The sequence below is a fragment of the Meles meles genome, chromosome 11 (assembly GCF_922984935.1).
Source record: "Meles meles chromosome 11, mMelMel3.1 paternal haplotype, whole genome shotgun sequence".
NCBI classification, from domain to species: Eukaryota; Metazoa; Chordata; class Mammalia; order Carnivora; family Mustelidae; genus Meles; species Meles meles.
This window is the reverse complement of record NC_060076.1, coordinates 6,877,334-6,897,613: the sequence shown is the minus strand read 5'-3', so window position 1 is coordinate 6,897,613 and position 20,280 is coordinate 6,877,334. Positions and strand designations below refer to the sequence as shown.

Below are 20,280 nucleotides of genomic sequence, written 5' to 3'. Positions count from 1 at the left end.
GGGCCTCGCCCGACCTGCCCCCGCCTGCAGGGCCCTGCTGTCCTTTCGCTGTCCTCAGGTGGCCACCTCGGCTGCCAGCTGCTCCAAGTCCTCGGTCTCCCGGGGCCCTTGCTCTGTGAACTCGGTGCTCAGCTGCCACACCTTTACCGCGCCCTTGGCGTCGCCTGCGGCCAGGAGCTGAGTCTGCTGGCGATTAAATTCCAGACAGTAGACCGGGCTTTCATCCTGGGTTTGCTTGATTGAAACTGTGGGTTTCTGGGCGCTTTTCTGGAGATCAAACAGCTGCACGTCACCTGTGCGGAGAGAGATGCGTGGGGCAAGCGTCTGCCCCTCCTCCAAGTCCCCCGCGTACCCAGGGAAGAGAAACTCGACAGGCCACGGCACGAAATAAAGCTACCGGCCGGTATGGCAATGCCCCCCACGGGCTGTCTCTCCCCAGCTCAGAATTCCAGATCTGCGCCAGGCCCCTGCGGCCTTAGTGGATCTGAGTCTGGTGTCCTTCCTACCTTCCCCCGAAGCAGCTGCAAACACCAGGGGGCGCACTGGGGACCAGCGCACGGCGAACAGGTACTTGCCGGCCAGCCGCAGGGAGGCCAGGGGCTGGGCCTGCAGCATGGAGTACAGGTGGACGTGGCCGTCGGTCCCCGCGCTCAGGAACAGATTCCTGGACGGGAAGCGGGGGAGGAGCGCTGGATGTCCTGGTCCACCGGGCCTCCCTGGACCTCCCCAAACCAGGGAGCCCCTTAGGGAGCAAGGGGCTGGTGCCCTGGAGCCGACCACCGGCGCTCTGGGCATGAGAGCGCCCGTGGGGAAGACCTGGGCCGGGAACAGGCTGCAGGCCCTTCGCACGGTTCTGCGGGACCCCCTCGCCCTCCCTGTGCCGGGGACACTGGGGCCTTCTCTACCTGTGGAAGGGGGAGCAGCTCACGGAGTAGATGGGACCGCCGTGGGGAGAGAAGGTCAGCTGTGCCGGGGCCCGCAGGGGCACAGAGCTAGGCATCCGGGTGAGGGCGGCCTCTTCCGCTGCCAGCGAACACTGGAGTGGGAAGCCGCCTTCCGTGCCCAGGACGAAAAGGCTGGGGTCGAAGCTGGAAAAGGCCACCGCCGTGGCGCCGATCTCAGTCTCTCCCCGGGGCGGCTGTGGAGAAATGAACGCCAGGGCAGAGTCAACATCCCACAGTGTCCCAGAGGAGCCCAGTCCCTCGAGTGGGCACCGGGGCCCAAGGAGGTCAACCAGCAGGTCCTCCGCTGGTAGTGCGGGAGCCCGTGTCACCTGCCCCCTCCCACCCGGGGCTCCGCGCCGAGGCCCTCGCGGGTCCGGGGGCAGCTGGGGCCCCAAGTACCTTCTTTAGCTTGGTGTTCCTCGGGAGCTGCTGCACGACCAGGGCGAAGCCCTCCGTAAGCTGCAGCCGGCCCGCCCCGACCCCCTGCCAGAGCAGCACCTTCCCGTCCGTGGCCACGCTCAGCACCTGGGAGCGGTGGCTGTGCCGGGGCTCAGACAGCCAAACCACCTGGGGCCGCGGGATGCAGGACCGAGGTCAGGAAAGCGCTGCTTGCTCCCCAGCCTGCCCCTACCTCCCAGCAAGACCAACGGTCATCCCCCATTCCCACCCACCCCTTCTAGGAAAATAAGGAGAATTCTGGGGGAGGCCAGGAGCCGCCTCACACGCCAGGGGGCAGTCCCGAGGGTTCTGAGCTCTGTCCCTGAGCCCAGGCAGGCCGGGACAGCTGGGAACCTCTAGTGGCAGCTTGGAGGGTGGGGTGGGGGGGTGCAGCTGGGAATGGCCCTGGGGGTGGCTCCTGCCGGGGGCGGGATGTGACTCATGGCCTGGGAGCTCTGAGAATGCTGAAGGCAGCTGTCCAACTGCCAGCTCCCCGGTGACCTTCTGCCTGCCTGTGCCGAGCGGGCACCCTCTCTCCTGTCCGGCCGCCAGGAGCAGGCCTGTGACAGCCCGGCCCAGCCCCGCAAGAAGGGGATGGTGCCTCCCGGACCCACACAGCAGCCCACTGCTCTGACCTGGTACACGGGGTCTGTGTGTGTGTCATCTGTCAGGCCCGTTCTCCAGAGCAGCGGGTCCTCGGGATGGCTCATGTCCCACACCAGCACCTCACCACTGTACAGCCCACCTGTGGGACCAAGCGGGCCCGGGCAGGAACCGACCCAACCCCCAGCCCCCTCCGGCTTCCAGGCCAAGTGCCAGCCCTTCACAGCCACGGAGCCAGGACGTGGAGCCACGTCCCCAAAACCACCTTGAGGAGGGAAAGTCCTGGTCCTCCGCACAACCCCCCCACACCCAGGACGCTTCTCCCGCTGCCAGGCTGACCTCCCCGCCCCAGCATCCCGCCACTCCCTCCAGCACAACCCCCTTTCCCAACACGTGGGGCTCCTGTCACCGCTGACAGCTCCCCAAGGGTGCTCACGTCGCCCCGCCTCTGGCCCTGACCTGGCCGTGCCCTTCCATGGCCCACCCCCCATGGCCCACCAGACTCGGCGATGACCTGCCTCCTCCGCCTCCCAGCTCCACACCAGCCATCCTCGGCATCCTCACCGGAGCTCAGGGATCAGAGCCCCCCAGGCTCTCTCCTCCCCTCTCAGCAGACCCGCCTTGGCCGTGCCCAGGGGCTGACGGCCCAGTGGGGAGCTCACCTCCGGCCACCCTCCACGGAGGCAGAAGCGAAGCAGGCCGAAGGCTCACCTGCGATGTGGGATGGCTGTGTTGGGTGGAAGGCCAGGCACATGACAGCGCTGGGCGCCTCCACCACTGCCGACGGCTGCCGGGGGTTTAGGCCTCGCCTGTCCAGGTTCCAGGCACACACGAAGGACTTCAGCGTGCTCCAGTCCCCGTCGTCCAACCTGCACAGGGACAAGCCTGAGCTGGCTCTGCCTCGAGGCCGGGGCCTCCCCCCGACCTCGTTCCTATCACCTGACCCAACCGAGCCCGGACAGATGAGCCGCGGCTTCCCCATCATACCCAGACTGCACTGGGTGCTGAAGTGGCACGGGCATCTTCATGGCACCCCAAGGGCACAACCTCTAGAAAAGCGTTCCCGGAAACCAAGGATGGCTGCACCCAGTGGCAGGGTGGGGGAACCATGGCCCATCAGGAGACAGCTCATGGAGCAGAGGCGGCCGGCCGGCCCAGGCTCACTGCCCTGTGCTGACACTGGACAGGTGAGCACCAGGACTCCTGCAGCCGAAGCCCCTCCCTCCTCTGCTCTTACCAGCCAACCTGGCGCCCAGGCAGCCTTGAGAATAAAAACACTCCCAGAATGGCCAAGCTCTGGCCAACCCTTCACCACACGGACAGGAAAAAAGAGGTCTTAGACCTCTTAGACCAGGGTCTGAGGGCCTCCCAGTGCCCAACACAGCCACCACGGCAGCCACTCACCGGCCATAGGCACAGGCCACCACAGACCCGGTGGAGTTCCAGGAGACACTGGTCACGTGCAGACCCTCCCCTTGGGCTGGGGGGTAGCCCAGGGTGTGTAAACAGGTCACCTGCAAGAGACAGACCATCCCCAACCCTGAGCCCAGAGCCACCCAACAGGTGGTCTCATAGCCACCTAAAAAAAAAAACCTATACACAGGCTTGGACCACCCAAGCCACCTAGGTCCACTCCCCAGTCCTAGAGGGAAATCTGGAGGCTTCATCCAAACATACCCCTCAGAGGATACTTCCAAAAACCCAGAAGAAAGGATCTTCCAAACCGAGACAAATGCCAGGTTCTGGATCAGAGTCAGACCCTGTTCTGCACACCACTTCAAAAGCTTCGGCTTCTGGGGTGCCTGAGTGGTGCAGTCGGTTAAGTGTCCTACTGCTGGTTTCGGCTCAGGCTGTGAGCCTGAGGGTTGTGAGCCTGAGCCCCGTGTCAGGCTCAGTGCTGAGTGGAGCCTGTTTAAGATTCTCCCTCTCCCGGGGCGCCTGGGTGGCTCAGTGGGTTAAAGCCTCTGCCTTGGGCTTGGGTCATGATCCCAGGGTCCTGGGATCGAGCCCCGCATTGGACTCTCTGTTTGGCGGGGTGCCTGCTTCCTCCTCTCTCTCTGCCTGTCTCTCTGCCTACTTGTGATCTCTGTCTGTCAAATAAATAAATAAAATCTTAAAAAAAAAAAAAAAAAGATTCTCCCTCTCCCTCTGCCCCTCCACCACCTCAAAAGAAAGAAAGAAAGAAAAAGCTCTGGCTTCTGGAACTGGACGGCAGCGATGGCTGTTCAAGGCGACTAGACTCAGTGCCATAGGGCTTTACACATAAAGGCCTGGCATCTTCTTTCCCAGCCCAGAGCAGGCTGGCACAGCAAATGAGAAGGCTGGCCACGTGGGCCACCACGAGCCATCAGCCCAAGGTTTCTGGGATGGGATCTACAGCACAGACCAAAACTTCTGTGAAAAGCTGCATACTCCTGACCTTATGACTCCACAGAAGGAAACTATCCAACGGAAAGAACTTAATACGTGTAAAAAGCTGTATGGTGGGAACCCTCACGCGCCGCCGGCAAGAATGCAGAATGGCGTGGCCACCGTGGGGAACCAGTCTGGTGGATCTCCAAAAGGTCAAACAGAGAGGCACCCTATGACCCAGCAATTCTGCTCCGAGGTCCACACGCAGAGAACTGAAAACACGTTTATCCAAAAACTTGGACACAGGTGTCACGACTGAGATGCCCAGCCGCCGATAGATGGGGCACACCCCCGCAGTGCGGGAGGGACTGCTGAGCCACGGGGAAGGAAAGAACTGCTGGTACACGCCACAGCCAGCCTCGCCGACATTCCACACGTGGGAGAAGCCAGTCACCGAGACGGCTTCGTGCAGGATCCCATCCACGGGAAATGTCTACAACGGACATCGCACAGATAGAAAGACGAGTAGCTGCCAGGGATTTGGGGGGAAATGGGGAGTGACTGCTAGGGGGTATGGACTTCCTTCTTGAGGGCAATGAAAGTTCTAAAATTGTGCCAGTGGGGCGCCGGGGTGGCTCCTTCCGCTCAGGTCATGATCCTGGACTCCTGGGATCGAGCCCCGCATCGGGCTCCCTGCTTGGCGGAAAGCCTGCTTCTCCCCCTGCCTGCTGCTCTCCCTGCTTGTGCTCTCTCTCTCTCTCCATCTCAAATAAATAAGTAAAATCTTTAAAAAATAAAAAAAAATTGTGCCAGTGTTGTACAACTCTAGGAACATAAAATCTTACTGAACTGTACACTGTTTTTTTAAGATTTTATCTATTTATATGACAGAGCGAGAGAGTACGAGCAGGGGGAGCAGCAGAGGCAGAGAGCGAAGCTGGCTCCCCGCTGAGCAAGGAGTCTGCGGCAGGACTCGATTCCAGGACCCTGGGATCATGACCTGAGCTACAAGGCTGCCGCTTAACTGACTGAGCCGCCCAGGTGCCCCTACGCTTCATTTTTTTAAAAAAGATTTTTGTATTTATATTTGAGAGAGAAAGAGCATGCACACGAACGAAGGGTAGGTAGAGAGGGAGAGGGCGGGGAGACTCCCCACTGACCAGGGAGCCCGATGCAGGACTCAATCCCAGGACCTGGAGATCATGACCTGAGCTGAAGGCAGAGGTTTAACCATCCGAGCCACCCAGGCGCCCTTGAACTGTACACTTTAAATGGGTGAATTAAATGGGATGTGAATGATATTTCAATAAATCTGTTATTTAAAGCCAAGCCATATAGGGGTGCCTGGCTGGCTCAAACAGCAGAGCGTGCAACTCTTGGTTTCACGCTTATGAGTTCGAGCCCCACATCAGGGGTAGAGATTACTTAAAAATAAATAAACTAAAAAAAGAAAGAAAGAAAGAAAACAAAAAGAAAAGCTGTGCGGTGGGGTAGGAGGTGGAGGGAACTCAAGAAAACCTCCAGGGTCTCACTACATTCAGTTTCCTGATCTGGGTTCTGGTTCCACAAGGGTTTTCTCTTTGAAAAGCCACAGGCCCGAAGTGGCAAGATTTGTGCCTTTGTATGTCACGTTCAACCAAAGTTTACATCAGAGATAAACCGTGTATGTTATTTGTCATGACTCTACTTGTGACTGCGACGACCAGTACAACTGAGATCTGAAGATGAGACTACAAAGTGGGAGAAGCTGGAGACGATGGGGCCACCCCACCCTGTCACCGTGATGGACGCAGAACAGCACAAAGGGTAAACAGACCTGTGTAGAGAACACATCTCAAGAAACCTGGCACAGGGGTGCCTGGGTGGCTCAGTGGGTTAAAGCCTCTGCCTTCGGCTCCGGTTATGATCCCAGGGTCCCTGGGATCGAGCCCCACATCGGGCTCTCTGCTCAGCAGGGAGCCTGCTTCCCTCTCCCTCTCTGCCTGTCTGCCTACTTGTGATCTGTCAAATAAATAAATTAAATCTTTAAAAAGAAAGAAAGAAAGGAAGAAAGAAAGAAAGAAACCTGGCACAAAAAAATACAGTGTGCAGACAAAACATTCAGAGGTTTTAAAAGGACAAGCATGAAGTCTCTGTAGCCACCTGACAACACAAAACAGGCTTTGCTCCCGACCAGAAAAGACCCCGAGGTGGATCAGAGTGACACGGAGCTGTCCGCACACGTGTGTAAAGCCAGAGGAAGGAAACAACAGAGCCAGGAGATCAGAAGTCCCGTAGGAGTCCCTGTCTCTTATCTCTGATTTCTAAGCATTCCCCAAGGTTGTCAGATTGGTTTTGGAAATCTGAAATCCGGGTTTCTCTCTGAGCACGGCATCGCAGCCTTTCCGGAGTGGCTACAACAGTGCCAAGGAGAGCGATGACATGTCAAGGCCAACAACACCCTGACAGCAGGAGAAGACAGAAAACCCCATATCAGCCAGAATCATAATTCCACTGTGAGGAAATCAACAAAAAGCTGATGCAAAAGAAGAAGTGAGAGAGAGATTCGCTGACGTTGTTAATCTAACAGCAAACTTGGGAAGTTCTCTGTCCGGCATTCCGGGAACGGTGAAGACACGAGGCCACCGGGGTAATGCGCCCCACTGCCACTCAGAGGGGCCCGACTGCCCGCCTGGCCGCACGTTTCCGGAAGAGACCGAGTCCCACGGGAGCGTCTATAAAGGAACGCACATCTATGCAGTGGGATGCAGCCTGGGGCACCTTTATAGGAACTGACGTGGAGAGCCCTGGCAAGTGAGAAAAGTCATAAAGAAAATGTACAGTGCTTTCCATTTTTTGTTTAAAACGTCCTGGGGATGGGCGCCTGGGTGGCTCGGTCATTAAGCATCTGCCTTCAGCTCAGGTCATGATCCCGGAGTCCTGGGATGGAGCCACGAGTCTGGCTCCCTGCTTAGCAGGGAGCCTGCTTCTCCCTCTCCCTCCGCCATTCCCCCTGCTTATGCTCTGTCAAATAAATAATAAATAAAATCCTTTAAAAAAAAAAAAAAGTTCTGGGGCACCTGGGTGGCTCAGTGGGTTAAAGCCTCTGCCTTCAGCTCAGGGCATGATCCCAGGGTCCTGGGATCCAGCCCTGCATCGGGCTCTCCGCTCAGCGGGAAGCCTGCTCCCTTCCTCTCTCTCTGCCTGCCTCTCTGCCTACTTGTGATCTCTGTCTGTCAAATAAATAAATAAAAGGAAAAAAAAGTTCTTAATGACACTAGTAACAATGGTGTGTGTTAGTGTAGCACAGGGAGGAGTTAAAGGCCCAGGAACAGGCATTTCCCTCCGGCTGTCTACACGGTACACGCTTGGTGTTTCTGTACTGTCTGGATTCGTTACAATGAACACATATTGTTTCTCCAGTCAGAAAACAGATATTTTGTAAAGGGGAGAGAGTACTATACACTTGGACCAAATTAATTCATAGAAATGAGTAAAAGCACCTCTATTAAAGAAAAAAAGTGGGGCGCCTGGGTGGCTCAGTGGATTAAGCCGCTGCCTTCGGCTCAGGTCATGATCTCAGGGTTCTGGGATCGAGCCCCGCATCGGGCTCTCTGCTCCGCAGGGAGCCTGCTTCCTCCTCTCTCTCTGCCTGCCTCTCTGCCTACTTGTGATCTCTCTCTCTGTCAAATAAATAAATAAAATCTTTAAAAAAAAAAAAAAAAAAAAGTTTAACCTCTCTAAATGCAACTGTAAAGTTGGGGGGGGGGCGCGCATGGGCACCGGCAGGAGAAGAGCGGGCTGGGCTCTCACTGATCACCAAGCCCTTCCCTCGAGCAGCTTTCCTGAGCCTGGGACCGCTCACTTGGGTATGGCCTCCACACCCGCTCTTCAGAGGGATTTTGAGGATTTCCCTGGAACAAACCAACTCTCCCTTGCCTTCCACGGACTTGGGGGTAAGTGGGCAGAGGCGGAGGGGTGGCTAGAGCCAGGCTTATGACCTCTGAGTACACAGTTACTCATCTCTGACTCCCAAGGAAGAAAGCATTGTATAAAAAGTTTGGCCCGGAGCTCTAAGGCTCTGCAGTCGGTCGGTCCAGGGCATGCAGCACCGAGCAAGCACCCTGTCCACAGGGCAGACTGAGGCCCAGCACGCAGCCAAAGCCAAGAGCCCCTCCCATTCATTCAGAGGCTTCCTCATCTCAAAGGCTGGGCTGTCTGGGCGGCTGGCCACCTGAGTACACAGGGTGATGGCTCTGAACTGAGCCCTGGAGACACCGAAGTCACTAGAGCATGGTAGTGAAACCAGACCAGAGTTCATATCCCAGCTTAGCCCGGAAGCTGTGTGACCACAGACAAGTCACTTAGCTTCTCTGGGCCCCCTGTATAAAATGGCGGTCATCCTAGGACTGCCTCATGCAGTCATGCTGAATGAGATGGCACAGAGAGCCCCCAGTGTGTGCTGCCTGGGGAGACACGGCCAAGCAGTGGGGAGAATTCAGTCCAGAGTCCGACTCCCCGGTTCAAACCCTCCCTCTAGTGCTAACTAGCTCCGTGTGACCCTGGAAAAGTCACTTCAGCTCGAAGTCTCCCACCTGTACCTCTCAGTACCTCCCAGCTGTAAATGGAGAAAACCACACCTACTTCTTGACAGCAGGGAAGTCCTTCTTCTTCTTTTTTTTTTTTTTTATTTTAATTATCGGGGCACCTGGGTGGCTCAGTGGGTTAAAGACTCTGCCTTCAGCTCAGGTCATGATCCTGGGGTCCTGGGATCGAGCCCCACATCGGGCTCTCTGCTAAGCGGGGAGCCTGTTTCCCTGGCTCTCTCTCTGCCTGCCTCTCTGCCTACTGGTGATCTCTGTCTGTCAAATAAATAAATAAAATTAAAAAAAAAAAAGATTTTAATTATCTGTCAGAGAGAGAGAGAGCACAGCAGGGGGAATGGCAGGCAGAGGGAGAAGCAGGTTCCTCACTGAGAAAGGAGCCTGATGTGTGGGACAGGATCCCAGGACTCTGGGATCATGACTGGAGCTGAAGGCAGATGCTTAACTGACTAAACAACCCACACATCCCTCTTTTTTTTTTTTTTTTAAATACTTTGCTTATTGAGATAGAGTGTGAGAGAGAGAAAGTACCCACAAGTAGGGGGGAGGGGCAGAGGGAGAGGGAGAAGCAGGCTCCCCGCTGAGCCTGGAGCCCGATGCAGGGCTCAATCCCAGGACCCCGAGATCATGACCTGAGCCAAAGGCTGACACTTAACCGACTGAGCCACCCAGGGGCCCCTGAGGACTTACTCTTTTTTTTTTTTTTTAATATTTTATTTATTTATTTGACAGAGAGAGATCACAAGTAGACAGAGAGGCAGGCAGAGAGAGAGAGAGAAGCAGGCTCGCTGCTGAGCAGAGAGCCTGATGCGGGACTCGATCCCAGGACCCTGAGATCATGACCTGAGCTGAAGGCAGCGGCTTAACCCACTGAGCCACCCAGGCGCCCTGAGGACTTACTCTTATAAAATTATCTACCTGGCAGAATGTTCGAGCCCAGTGAACTCTGTTAGTATTACTACTATTATTAGTATCCGGATGGCGTAAAAGAAGGACTGAAAACAGGGCCAAGGCGTGAGCTGGAGCAGAGGAGGGGCGCATCCCAGGCCACATTGGCCCGTTCCCTACCGTCGGCTGCTGCTCAGTCCAGTTCACCTCGAAGCCATCAAAAGCATGGCTCTGCCAGTTCTTGTTCAGCTCCCGAATAACCATGGCCTCCACCCTCTGAAGAAAGGCTGCGAGCCGGGGGTCATCGTGCGGGGACACGGGCGGCGCGCTGACTGGCACGGGGGCCTCTGTCTGCACCTCAGCGTCCACGTGCTTCCGGGTCTGGGCGGCCTTCTCGGCGGTGGCAATGCTCGCTGTCTGGCAACTTTTCTGCAGAAGATCACGGCCCAGCAGTCAACACGCAGCCTCACCTGCCCACACACTCCCCTCCCGTGCTGCTGCTGCCCCTCAGGCCTCTGGGCCTCTGGTCACCCTGTCCGCCCCAGCATGTCCCTTTCCTCTTGGCCCATCTTCCAAAGGACAAGCCCGATCCGTGTGCCAAGGGTGGAGATGACCCTTCAACCTTCCTATGTGCCCGGGGTCACACTGAGAGGTCCAGAGGCAGCCAACATGACCCAATAAGAGCCTGACCCAGAACCTCAGGTGACATGATGATACTATTTGGAGCAGATGCAGGAATATCTTTTTTTTTTTTCTTTTTAGGAGTGCCCTTTTGAAGAACCTGACAGTAATCCTGTCATATCAGAGCCAGCAGTGGTCACCTAAGCCAGCACACGGAAGCATGTCAAACCCGGCCACCAGCAGAAGGGCCCACGGCTTCTCCCTCCTTTAGCAGGCCCTGTCCAAGATGCCCCCCCGTCATCAAAGGAAGTGAGTGTGTCTGTGAGGAGCTGGTTGGTGGAAGGCAGGCTTCTCCCCAGCTGCCCCTTTTCCCCACCCCGCCATCTGCCTCCAATCCCTTGTCCCCTGTTTAGCTGGGCACAGGGACAGACAACAGATCAGCCTCTTTCTTACACGGACATGACCCATCGTTTACCAAGTGAGGGGCCATCTATCGTATGTCGCGGTCTCACAAGAGGCTCTGCTCTCGCGGCCCCTCACCAAGCACCTGAACACAAAGGGCAATGACGAGGCCCAGATCCCTGGGCCTCGCGCTCAGGCCTGGGGGACAGCGCTGAGCAGCAGGCCAGCAACTAGCAAGCCTGAAGGAAGGGAGCTGGCCCTACCTAGGGGCAGCCCTTGCTAGAACATGAAATACCCATCCCTACATTCCCCTTCACATTCCACAAAATTCTCTTCATGTACCACCAACTACACTGTAAGTTCCTCCAGCTTCAGAACTTTTCTGTCTCTTTATATCCCCGGCTCTTTGCGTGGTGTGTGGCACACGGCATAAGCCCGTTCATGCTATATACTACATGTACACACTCACACCCCCATGACACTGTATTATACATATATACCACACGTAACATATATTACATGTTACTTACATGTATCTCCATTTTGCTACGTGCGCGCGCGCACACACACACACACACACACACAGACACACTATTTACTGAGCATCCATTTGCCAGGCACTGTCCGGGTACTACCAATACAGCAGCAAGCAAAATGTTTAAGATTCCTGTGCCTAAGGAGGTTCTACGGGGGTCGGGGCTACACAAACACAAAAAGCCACCAACTACCAATGACGCTAAGTGCAGCAGAGGTGTGGGGGAGAGGGGAGCAGCTGGGGAGGCCTCTGGGCACACAGCACTTGCGCTGAGGTGTGAAGGACAAGCGGAGAGCGGCAGGAGAGGGGCCTGGAACAGGGATGGGGAGCAGCCGGGAGGCGAGACCAAAACCCGCCGGTAGAGGAGGCCCCACATTCAGAGACTAGACAGCTGGCGGCGCGCCCGGCCGCAGTGGGTGAGGAGGGCAGCACGCGAGCGAGGGCAAGGCCCGGAGGTGTCTGAGAGCCAGGACAAGTGGGGCTTTCCCTCTAGGTGTGAGCCCCAGGGTGGCCGTAAGCAGGGCCCTGCCTCTCTGGCTGCTCCGGGAGACGTGAGGAGCAGAGAGCAGGTGTGACAAGCAGGGAATGCGATGGCAGGTTCTGGGAGAAGAGACCGCAGAGGCGGTTCTGCTGGGCCTCCGCTACACTGAGATGCCTCCCTGCCGTCTGCATGGAGGTGCCGGGGATTCCCGAGAGCGGCCACAAGGCACGAGGCTCGGAGAGCATCCAGCAGAGACGCGACCTGAAACCCTGGCAGTGGCGGGCTGCCCAGTGCCAGAGGAGTGCGCACACTGAGAATTCATGATGGGCACGGGGACCGGAAAGTGTACAGGCTGAGCCAAATTCTAAGACGGTGGGAGAAAATCAAAGTTCCAGAAGCCACAATGACGGTAAGAGTGTCGGTCGCTGAGTGCTCACTCAGGCAGTCTCCCCAAAGCTCTAGCCATATCTTATCCACGCTCGCAACCACCCTATGAAGAAAATCCTATTTCTGCATTACTGCGGTTGGCGCCGAGGCCCAGAGAAGTAACTCACCCAAGGTCACACAGCACAGAGGTGAGTGCAGTGGAACTTGAATCCAGGTTGTCTGACCTGTGACACCAGCCTGTCTCAGCCATGGTGTTCTCTCCCGAACAGTCCAGCGTCCTGGCCACTCATCACATCAGATGAATGCAGAAAAATGCTTCTAAAAGAATGTTACCCTGGTGTCCTAACATAAGACAAAAATGGCCACAAGAGACACATAGTGGTCACCTTTCCAGCTATCTCTATTAATATTTCTTTGCTGCTTGCTTATTCAGGCAAACGACAAATGTCAAAAAAACACTAGGGAAAATTTAGGGGAAAAAAAAAAACTTAAAAAACCAACGATAAGGCACCCGCAATTTTTTTTTTCTGTGAACTGGCAGGAAACCACTATGACTCTCTTTTCCCTCGGGGACTCCAAAGTAGGTTCCCACAGTTCAAGATCCAAGTATCTGGTCTGATCCTGACCAGACCCAGATCGTCTGGAGTTGGAGCCCCAAACCTCCAGAAAGGAAGGGCTCGCTCAAGGCTACCCTGTATATACTGGCGCCTTCCGTGCCAGGCAGTGTATGGCTGCGCTGAGGCTCCCGTCTGAGATGTCAGGGCCCAGTGGGATCCTTGTTTCTTAGGCCTCAGCAAGGCCCAGAAGGAGAGTGTTCGGGATGCTGGGCTGCAGCCTGCCTCCCACACCTCGGAGGCACAGGTGCCGCTGGGGAAATGCGGAGGTGGGGGGAGGAGCTGGGACCAAACTCTAATCGCACTGGGAGGTGTGGACCAGGGAAACAACAATTCCCAAATCAAGACTACCAGGCTCCACGCTCTGGAGTCCGAAGCCCCGGCAACCTCCAGCGGAGAGGAAGGCAATGAGACTCAGGGAGCAGAGCCTAGGATGAGTGCCTAACTCTCCTGCCCCAAGAGAGCCTGCAGATATCCAGAACGCCAGGACTCCTACCCAAGCCACAAAATGTGGCCCCGACACCAGGACTGCAGCTTCTGACTGGATGGACAGTGAACACTACTCTGCTGGGCCAACTGAGCTCTCTCAGGGAAACGCATGACAGAGACAAAGATTTCACAAGCTAGACAGCACAGGCCGGGAACTGAAACCTGGAAACTCCGGGCCGACGCTCAGCGAGTGCCACCACGTGACCGGCAGACGAGGAGAGACAGGCCTCAGGGAATGCATGGCAACAGCAGAGCCCCCAAAGCCTCCTGGATTCCTCAGGACCTGCCGCACCTCCATGAGGCGCCCAGGAGACCCCAGCATCCTGAACAGAAGTGCCTGGTCTGGGCCAGTTTCTGTCACTTGCTATCACACTAACCCCTAGGAAGGCTCCCCGACCCCCAGACCACCACCCCTCAAGGCCTCATTTCTGAAATAATGGGTCTCTGGCTGGCATTTAGGACCGATCAATTTCAGGGACACTCATCACGACAGAGGAAATGGCCCCACTGGGTCTGGTGACCAGCCCCCACCCCAGGCTCCGAGAGGTGCGTTGCAGAATACTGGGCTTCGCCCTGCCTTCAGGGTCGAAGACTGACCAGTGCCAGCCTAACTGTGCCGACGTGTGACTCAGTCATTCAGAAACGGGCCAGCTAGAGAAATCCATCCAGGGGATATCAATATGGGGCAGGCCAACTTCAAAGTCATAAGTAGAACAGTCATTTTCTTATTAAAAATACACATCCTAGGGGCACCTGGCTGGCTCAGTCAGTAGAGCATGTGACTCTTGATCTCAGAGTCATTGAGTTCAAGCCCCCCATTGGGTGTAGAGATAGATAGGGGGCACCTGGGTGGCTCAGTCGGCGAAGCATCTGACTCTTGATTTCGGCTCCGGTCATCATCTCAGGGCCGTGAAATCAAGCCCCCCATCTAGCTCCATCCCAGACATGGAGGCTGCTTCAGATTCTCTCACTCCCTCTACCCCTCCCTCTCCTCTCCCCCTCTCAAGAAAAAAAGAGACAAATAAAATATATACATTTCCTTGACTCTAGGATGTATTGATTATAAAACATCCCAATTATTTAATAGTTCTTCGGGGGAAACTATATTAAATACACAGGTCATTTGTGAGACACACCGAATTTTAAGATCTGTTACAAAGTTGGGGGTGGGCGTGTGGCCTCTAATTGAGGAAATACATCACCAGAGAAAGAATGTGTCTTTGAAGGTCTGGGGTGATGCCGTGAGAGACGAGCCCCCATTACCGCCCTGGGTAGCGACCACCACCAGCAAATACCAGAAGCATACCACGTCTCGCTTCATCCTCCCGGTCAGCCTGAGCTAGCACATCTGACTCCGGGGTGGAAAGGAACCTCAAAGACCATTCTAGACCTGCATTCTCAATGGGCAGGCCCCAGAATCACCTGGAAGCTTGCGAAAACACAAGCTGCCACCTCCTGGAGCGGGGCTGAGTGTGCTGTGCTAACAGGCCCCCAGGCGATGTGGATGCTGGGCGGGGCCGGGAGCTGTTACTGAGACCCCACAGGCGGGCCTCACCCCTTTGTATGCGTCCCGGGCCACAGCCCAAGGTCCATCACCTCCCCCTACCCCCGTACACACCGTGCTCACACTCCCCCCCTTTCTCACTATCTCCGCGACTCCCGGTCCGGGGCTTCACCTAGGGTCATGGCTCATCCCCAGAGGCCGAGGAATGCTGTCAAGCCCACCTGGGGGGCGCTGCTGGGCACCTGCGGGGTGTGGGGGGGAGTGGCTTGTCACGATCACCTTGTCACTTCCAGCAGGCCCACTTTCACTTGTCCTCCCCAGAGCCACCTTTTCCTCAGGCTGCCGTCACCCCAAAGGCCTCCTTTCCTCCTCCTCATCGGGGCCCACACACTGAGAAGGCAGGAGTGATGGCAGCGGAGAGGACCCCCCGCCTAGGTCAGCGGTTCCCCGTGCACATGCTACAAAGCCCACACGCACCAGGCCCGCCTCGATCTGACCGCGGCGTGAGGCACAATCCGCCGCTAATGAGCAGACGAGGTTGCGGCGGGAATGTCTTGGGTGTGATGCTGAGCGGGTTTCAGGATGCGGCATGGACGACCGTCCCAGGCGGCCTCTGCAAGGGCGGAGTAACTGAGCCGGGAACCCGGGTCAAGGCACAACCTCCTGTTCAGGTGAACTCGCCTCTTGAGTCTGTCAGGGCAACCAACAGCTTTTCAAACGACAACGTGGAGCCGGGGCTCGGCCACATGCGGAGGACAACAGCAGACATTTCCACAGAAGCTGGGAGCCGCCGAGGTGCTAGACCCCTTCGAGCTGCAGTTACTGCAGACCATTTTGGTGTCGTTTCAGCGTCTTAATCTCTTCTCATGCTCTTTTAAAAAAATGAATAAATCTAGTAGCAACACTGTCTAGCAAACGCCAAGGCAGAGAACCACAGACTGAATTCTCCTCGAAAATCAGTAAGAGGCCAGACCCCAGGTTAAAAGCGAACACCTTCCAGCAGGGGGTGACATGCGCTACAGAAGCCACCAAGGCCACGAAGCTGCAGCCCGTCAGGGAAGGAGGAAGAGCCCAGGGGAAGGCCGCAAATTTAATTCAAAGCAGGAGAGGAGAGATGTACCCTGTGTGGGATGACGGCACACAATCCAGTATTTCCTGGTTGCCTCCAGGAGGTCAAAAGTACACAAGACTAACTTCCCTGTCCTCTGGGAGCCCACAGTCCAAGGAAGACAGATCTGAACGTCCAAAATGCATCCCATAGATGAGAAATTTCTGAAACTAGATAGTGGTGAGTGGTGGCACCTTGTGAATGAACTTGACGCCGCTCAACTGTACACTTAAAAACAGCAAAATTTCTATTATGTGTCTCTTGCCACAATTTTATTGATTTTTAAGTAATCTCTATGCCCAACATGGAGCTCGAACTCAAGACCCTGAGACCAAGAATCACATGCTCTACCCTGAGCCAGCCAGGCACCCCACAATTTTTTTAAAAAGGAAAAAAACACACCCCACACTTTCCTAGGATCAGACTTGGACTTCAGAAAGGTAATGCTGTTGGAAAGTAGGATGCATTCAATGGGTGGTCTCAAATTTTGCTACCTATTAGAATGACCTGGAAAGCTTTAATAAAACCTGATTCCCACATCACACCACATACCAATTAAGCCAGAATCGCTGAAGGGAGGACCCAGACATCCATATTTTTTTTTTTAAAGATTTATTTATTTATTTATTTGACAGCGAGAGAGAGAGAGATCACAAGTAGGCAGAGAGGCAGGCAGATTGAGAGAGAGAGGGAAGCAGGCTCCCCGCCAAGCAGAGAGCCTGATGTGGGACTCGATCCCAGGACCCTGAGATCATGACCTGAGCCGAAGGCAGCGGCTTAACCCACTGAACCACCCAGGCGCCACAGACATCCATATTTTTCAAGGGTCTCCAGGACTTTCCAGTGTCAGCCAAGTTTGAGAAACAGTGGACGAGCAAGGAGGGATAATTACGCACCCCCCATCATCTCAGGCAGCTGGCCAGGCGCCTGACACCCCCAGACCATCCACCTGAGCAGCTCCAGGCCTTCAAACTGCTTTCTTACTCACAGTCTCATTTAACCCCTCAGGAAGTGTTCTCATAAGGACCCGCTTTGAAGAAGAAGAGATCGTGTTGGGGCGCCTGGGTGGCTCAGTGGGTTAAGCCACTGCCTTCGGCTCAGGTCATGATCTCAGGGTCCTGGGATCGAGTCCCACATCGGGCTCTCTGCTCAGCAGGGAGCCTCCTTCCCTCTCTCTCTCTCTGCCTGCCTCTCCATCTACTTATGATCTCTCTCTGTCAAATAAATAAATAAAATCTCAAAAAAAAAAAAAAAAGAAGACATCGTGTGACTGGCCCAAAGTCCTAAAGAGTATGTGCACTGTGGTCTCGAACCAAAGCTCGGGAACACTATCCCTCTGTGAACATATTGGAATATGACAGGAAAACTCAAGGAAGGCCAAAGACCATTAGTATTAAAACAGAAGAGGGGCACCTGGCTCATGAGTTCGAGGCCCACGCTAGTGCAGAGATTACTTAAAGAGTAAAATCATGGGGCGCCTGGGTGGCTCAGTGGGTTAAAGCCTCTGCCTTCAGCTCAGGTCATGATCCTAGGGTCCTGGGATCGAGCCCCGCATTGGGCTCTCTGCTTGGCAGGGAGCCTGCTTCCTCCTCTCTCTCTCTCTATGCCTGCCTCTCTCCCTAGTTGTGATCTCTATCTGTCAAATAAATAAATAAAATCTTTAAAAAAAAAAAGAGTAAAATCATTAAAAAATATATTAAAAAAGGGAGTTTGGGTGGCTTCGTTCGTTCGGTGTCTGACTCTTGGTTTCCACTCAGGTCATGAACTCCAGGTTGTGGGGTCAGGCCCTGCACTCAATGGAGAGTCTGCTGGGGATTCTCTCTCCCTCTACCCCTCCCTCCCCAATGCACTCTCTCTAGAATAAACAATCTTTTAAAAAAAAAATTTTAGGGGCGCCTGGGTGGCTCAGTGGGTTGAAGCCTCTGCCTTCGGCTCGGGTCATGGTCCCGGGGTTCTGGGTTCGAGCCCCGCATTGGGTTTCCTGCTCAGCGGGGAGCCTGCTTCCTCCTCTCTCTGCCTGCCTCTGCCTGCCTCTCTGCCTACTTGTGATCTCTGTCTGTCAAATAAATAAATAAAATCTTAAAAAAAATTTTTTTTAGGGGCGCCTGGGTGGCTCAGTGGGTTAAGTCTTTGCCTTCAGCTCAGGTCATGATCCTGGGGTCCTGGGATCGAGCCCCACATCGGTCTCTCTGCTCAGCAGGGAGCCTGCTTCCTCCATCCTCTCTCTGCCTGCCTCTCTGCCTACTTATGATCTCTCTCTGTCAAATAAATAAATAAGATTTTTTAAAAATTATATAAAAAAAGAAAAAGCAATTTACCTCCTTCTTCCGACCCCTGCAACATTTTTATAACTTCATCAAACATCTCCTTCAATAAGACAGGAGACGCTAGTCCAGGGAAACCACCCTCACAGATAATAGCTTTTTACTTGGAATTTGTTCTTAGAATCCTACAGGTAAAAACTATAGTCACAAGAAAATGAACCTGCCTCCATTTCATTCTCTGTAAGAAGAAAAAAAGTTAGACTGAATCAGTGGTTTCCATCTAAAGTCTTCTAGAATCTGGGTCTTTGGCAAACAAGGGCTATTTCAAGTGCTCTTCAAAGCCAGGAACTGTGAAGTATTCGTTTACCCGTGATAAGAATGGGCAGATTTAACTAAAACATCCACTTGGCTTTGCACCAGAACCATTTCTAGGCAGCATGTAAGTGGGGAGAGCTTTGAAGCCACATCAGATCCTGGCTTGAGACCTGCAAGCAGACTGTTAGCCCGAGGCAAGAAACCTATCTTCCAGAGTAAGACTTCATGGAAAGCTCATGGGTGTTGAGGAGCTAAGCTCTGCGGGTCTGGCCACTCTGGTGGCAAACTAAGTTTCCTCTTCTGGTAACTGCATAGCACCTTACAACGTCCCCCATTTTCACTGAGGAAGAGCCAATGTCCTTACAATGATCTGCAAGACCCTACCTGACCTGCCTCTGCTCACCCGCTCTGACTTCAACTGGGCCCATTTCCCTTCTCTCATTCCACGTCAGCCCGGCTGCCTCCGCAAACACACAAGATCTGCTCCAACCACTGGGCCTTTGCACTTCCAGTTTGCCCTGCAGGGCGGCTCTACCACTCCTCTGACGTCACCTTCTCAATGAGGCCCGCCCACCCCCTCACTCTCCAACCCAGGCCCTCCAAGCCCTCCCCCTTCTTCTGCTTTCATCCGTGGCACACCTCACCTCCTAAGGAGCACACTGCAGAATTTACTTATTGCATAAGTTGCCTATTGCCCGTGCCCTGGAAACGACCCCACGTCGGCTCCAGGAGGGAAGAGCTCTAGGCACACAGCAGGCGCTCAAAGTCTGCACAAAGTCCCCCGAGAAGACCCGGCGCGCAGGAGCTGGGCCCCTCACTCCTCGCAAAACCTCGCCCTGTGCGCTTTTGATGACGCTCCTAGAAAACCGGCGTATCTCGACCTTGAAATGCAATCTCGTCTCTCTCTTTTTAAGAAAAGTTAGTTTGAAATGCCCCGAAACGGCGGTTCACACAAAATCCTGCAAAACACGGGGTCTTCAGAAGTCTTAAGGAAAAACCCCTTCTGTGGTTGCACAGAGTCTGAGGAAACGCACGAGAATCCCGCCAGGGTTAGCGTCTGTGGGTGAAAATACAGAACAAACCGGCGGCGCGCCAGAACTCGGCCCGGAGACCGCGCGCGGACCCTCGTCCTCCGGCCCCCGTCGCCCGGAGCCGGGCCGGCGCTCTCACCGTCTCCCGGCGGATGCCCTGGGCGCCCCTCCACTGCGAGGGCACAGACGCCACGCCCAGGGTCTCGTCCTGCAGGGGCGCCTGCCGCCCGGGCCCCTCGGCGCTCAGAGCCCCGCCTGCCGCCAGCGCCTCAGCTCCCGCACTTCCCGCGGGGCAGAGCTGCCCGAGCTGCTCGCGGGTTGCCATGGAAATAGCTCCGCCCTATCGCGCCTGCGCACTTCGACGTGACCGCGCCCATGCGCGTCTAAAGCGGAAGACAGGGAAGGTGAGGGTATCCCCACCATTTTTGAATTGGTCAGACCGCCCCTTCCAAGACCTGGGAGAACGCGATAAGTTATTATTTGGGGCCAGCATGAGACAAGACTGGCCAGCTATGGATACTTCATCCCAGTAGGGGCACACTTGGGCATGAGTGGCTACCCCTGGGTTGGGGAGCAAAGTGCGGAAGTACCGCTCCGTGCCAGGCTCAAAGATGGCGCTGAGCGGCCAGATGCAGAAGCGAGGACGGGAGGTTGTGAGGACGCGAGGCAGCGACAGCGGCGGGCTGACGAGTTGTGGGGCCTGGGGGTTGCCGGGCCCACT

General features: G+C 55.3%; 1 protein-coding gene across 1 annotated transcript; it reads right to left on the bottom strand.

Moving 5' to 3' along the window:
- Nucleotides 1-50: 50 nt before the first annotated feature.
- Nucleotides 51-19,884, bottom strand: DYNC2I2 (dynein 2 intermediate chain 2). The gene is made up of 9 exons (XM_046021961.1): nt 19,699-19,884; nt 9,989-10,237; nt 3,390-3,499; nt 2,697-2,854; nt 2,018-2,127; nt 1,344-1,511; nt 906-1,138; nt 507-664; nt 51-293 (listed from the first exon to the last, which is right to left on the bottom strand). The coding sequence occupies exons 1-9, from the start codon at nt 19,882-19,884 to the stop codon at nt 55-57; spliced, it is 1,611 nt and encodes a 536-aa protein (XP_045877917.1). The 3' UTR covers nt 51-54.
- Between the last annotated feature and the right edge of the window lie 396 nt (nt 19,885-20,280).

Coding starts and splice junctions, on each gene's coding strand:
- DYNC2I2 (XM_046021961.1), bottom strand. CDS start 19,884: ATGGCAACCCGCGAGCAGCTCGGGCAGCTCTGCCCCGCGGGAAGTGCG. Junction 1,512..2,017: donor ACACAGACCCCGTGTACCAG/GTCAGAGCAGTG, acceptor CCGCGGCCCCAG/GTGGTTTGGCTGTCTGAGCC. Junction 665..905: donor AGCTGCTCCCCCTTCCACAG/GTAGAGAAGGCC, acceptor CTTCCCGTCCAG/GAATCTGTTCCTGAGCGCGG.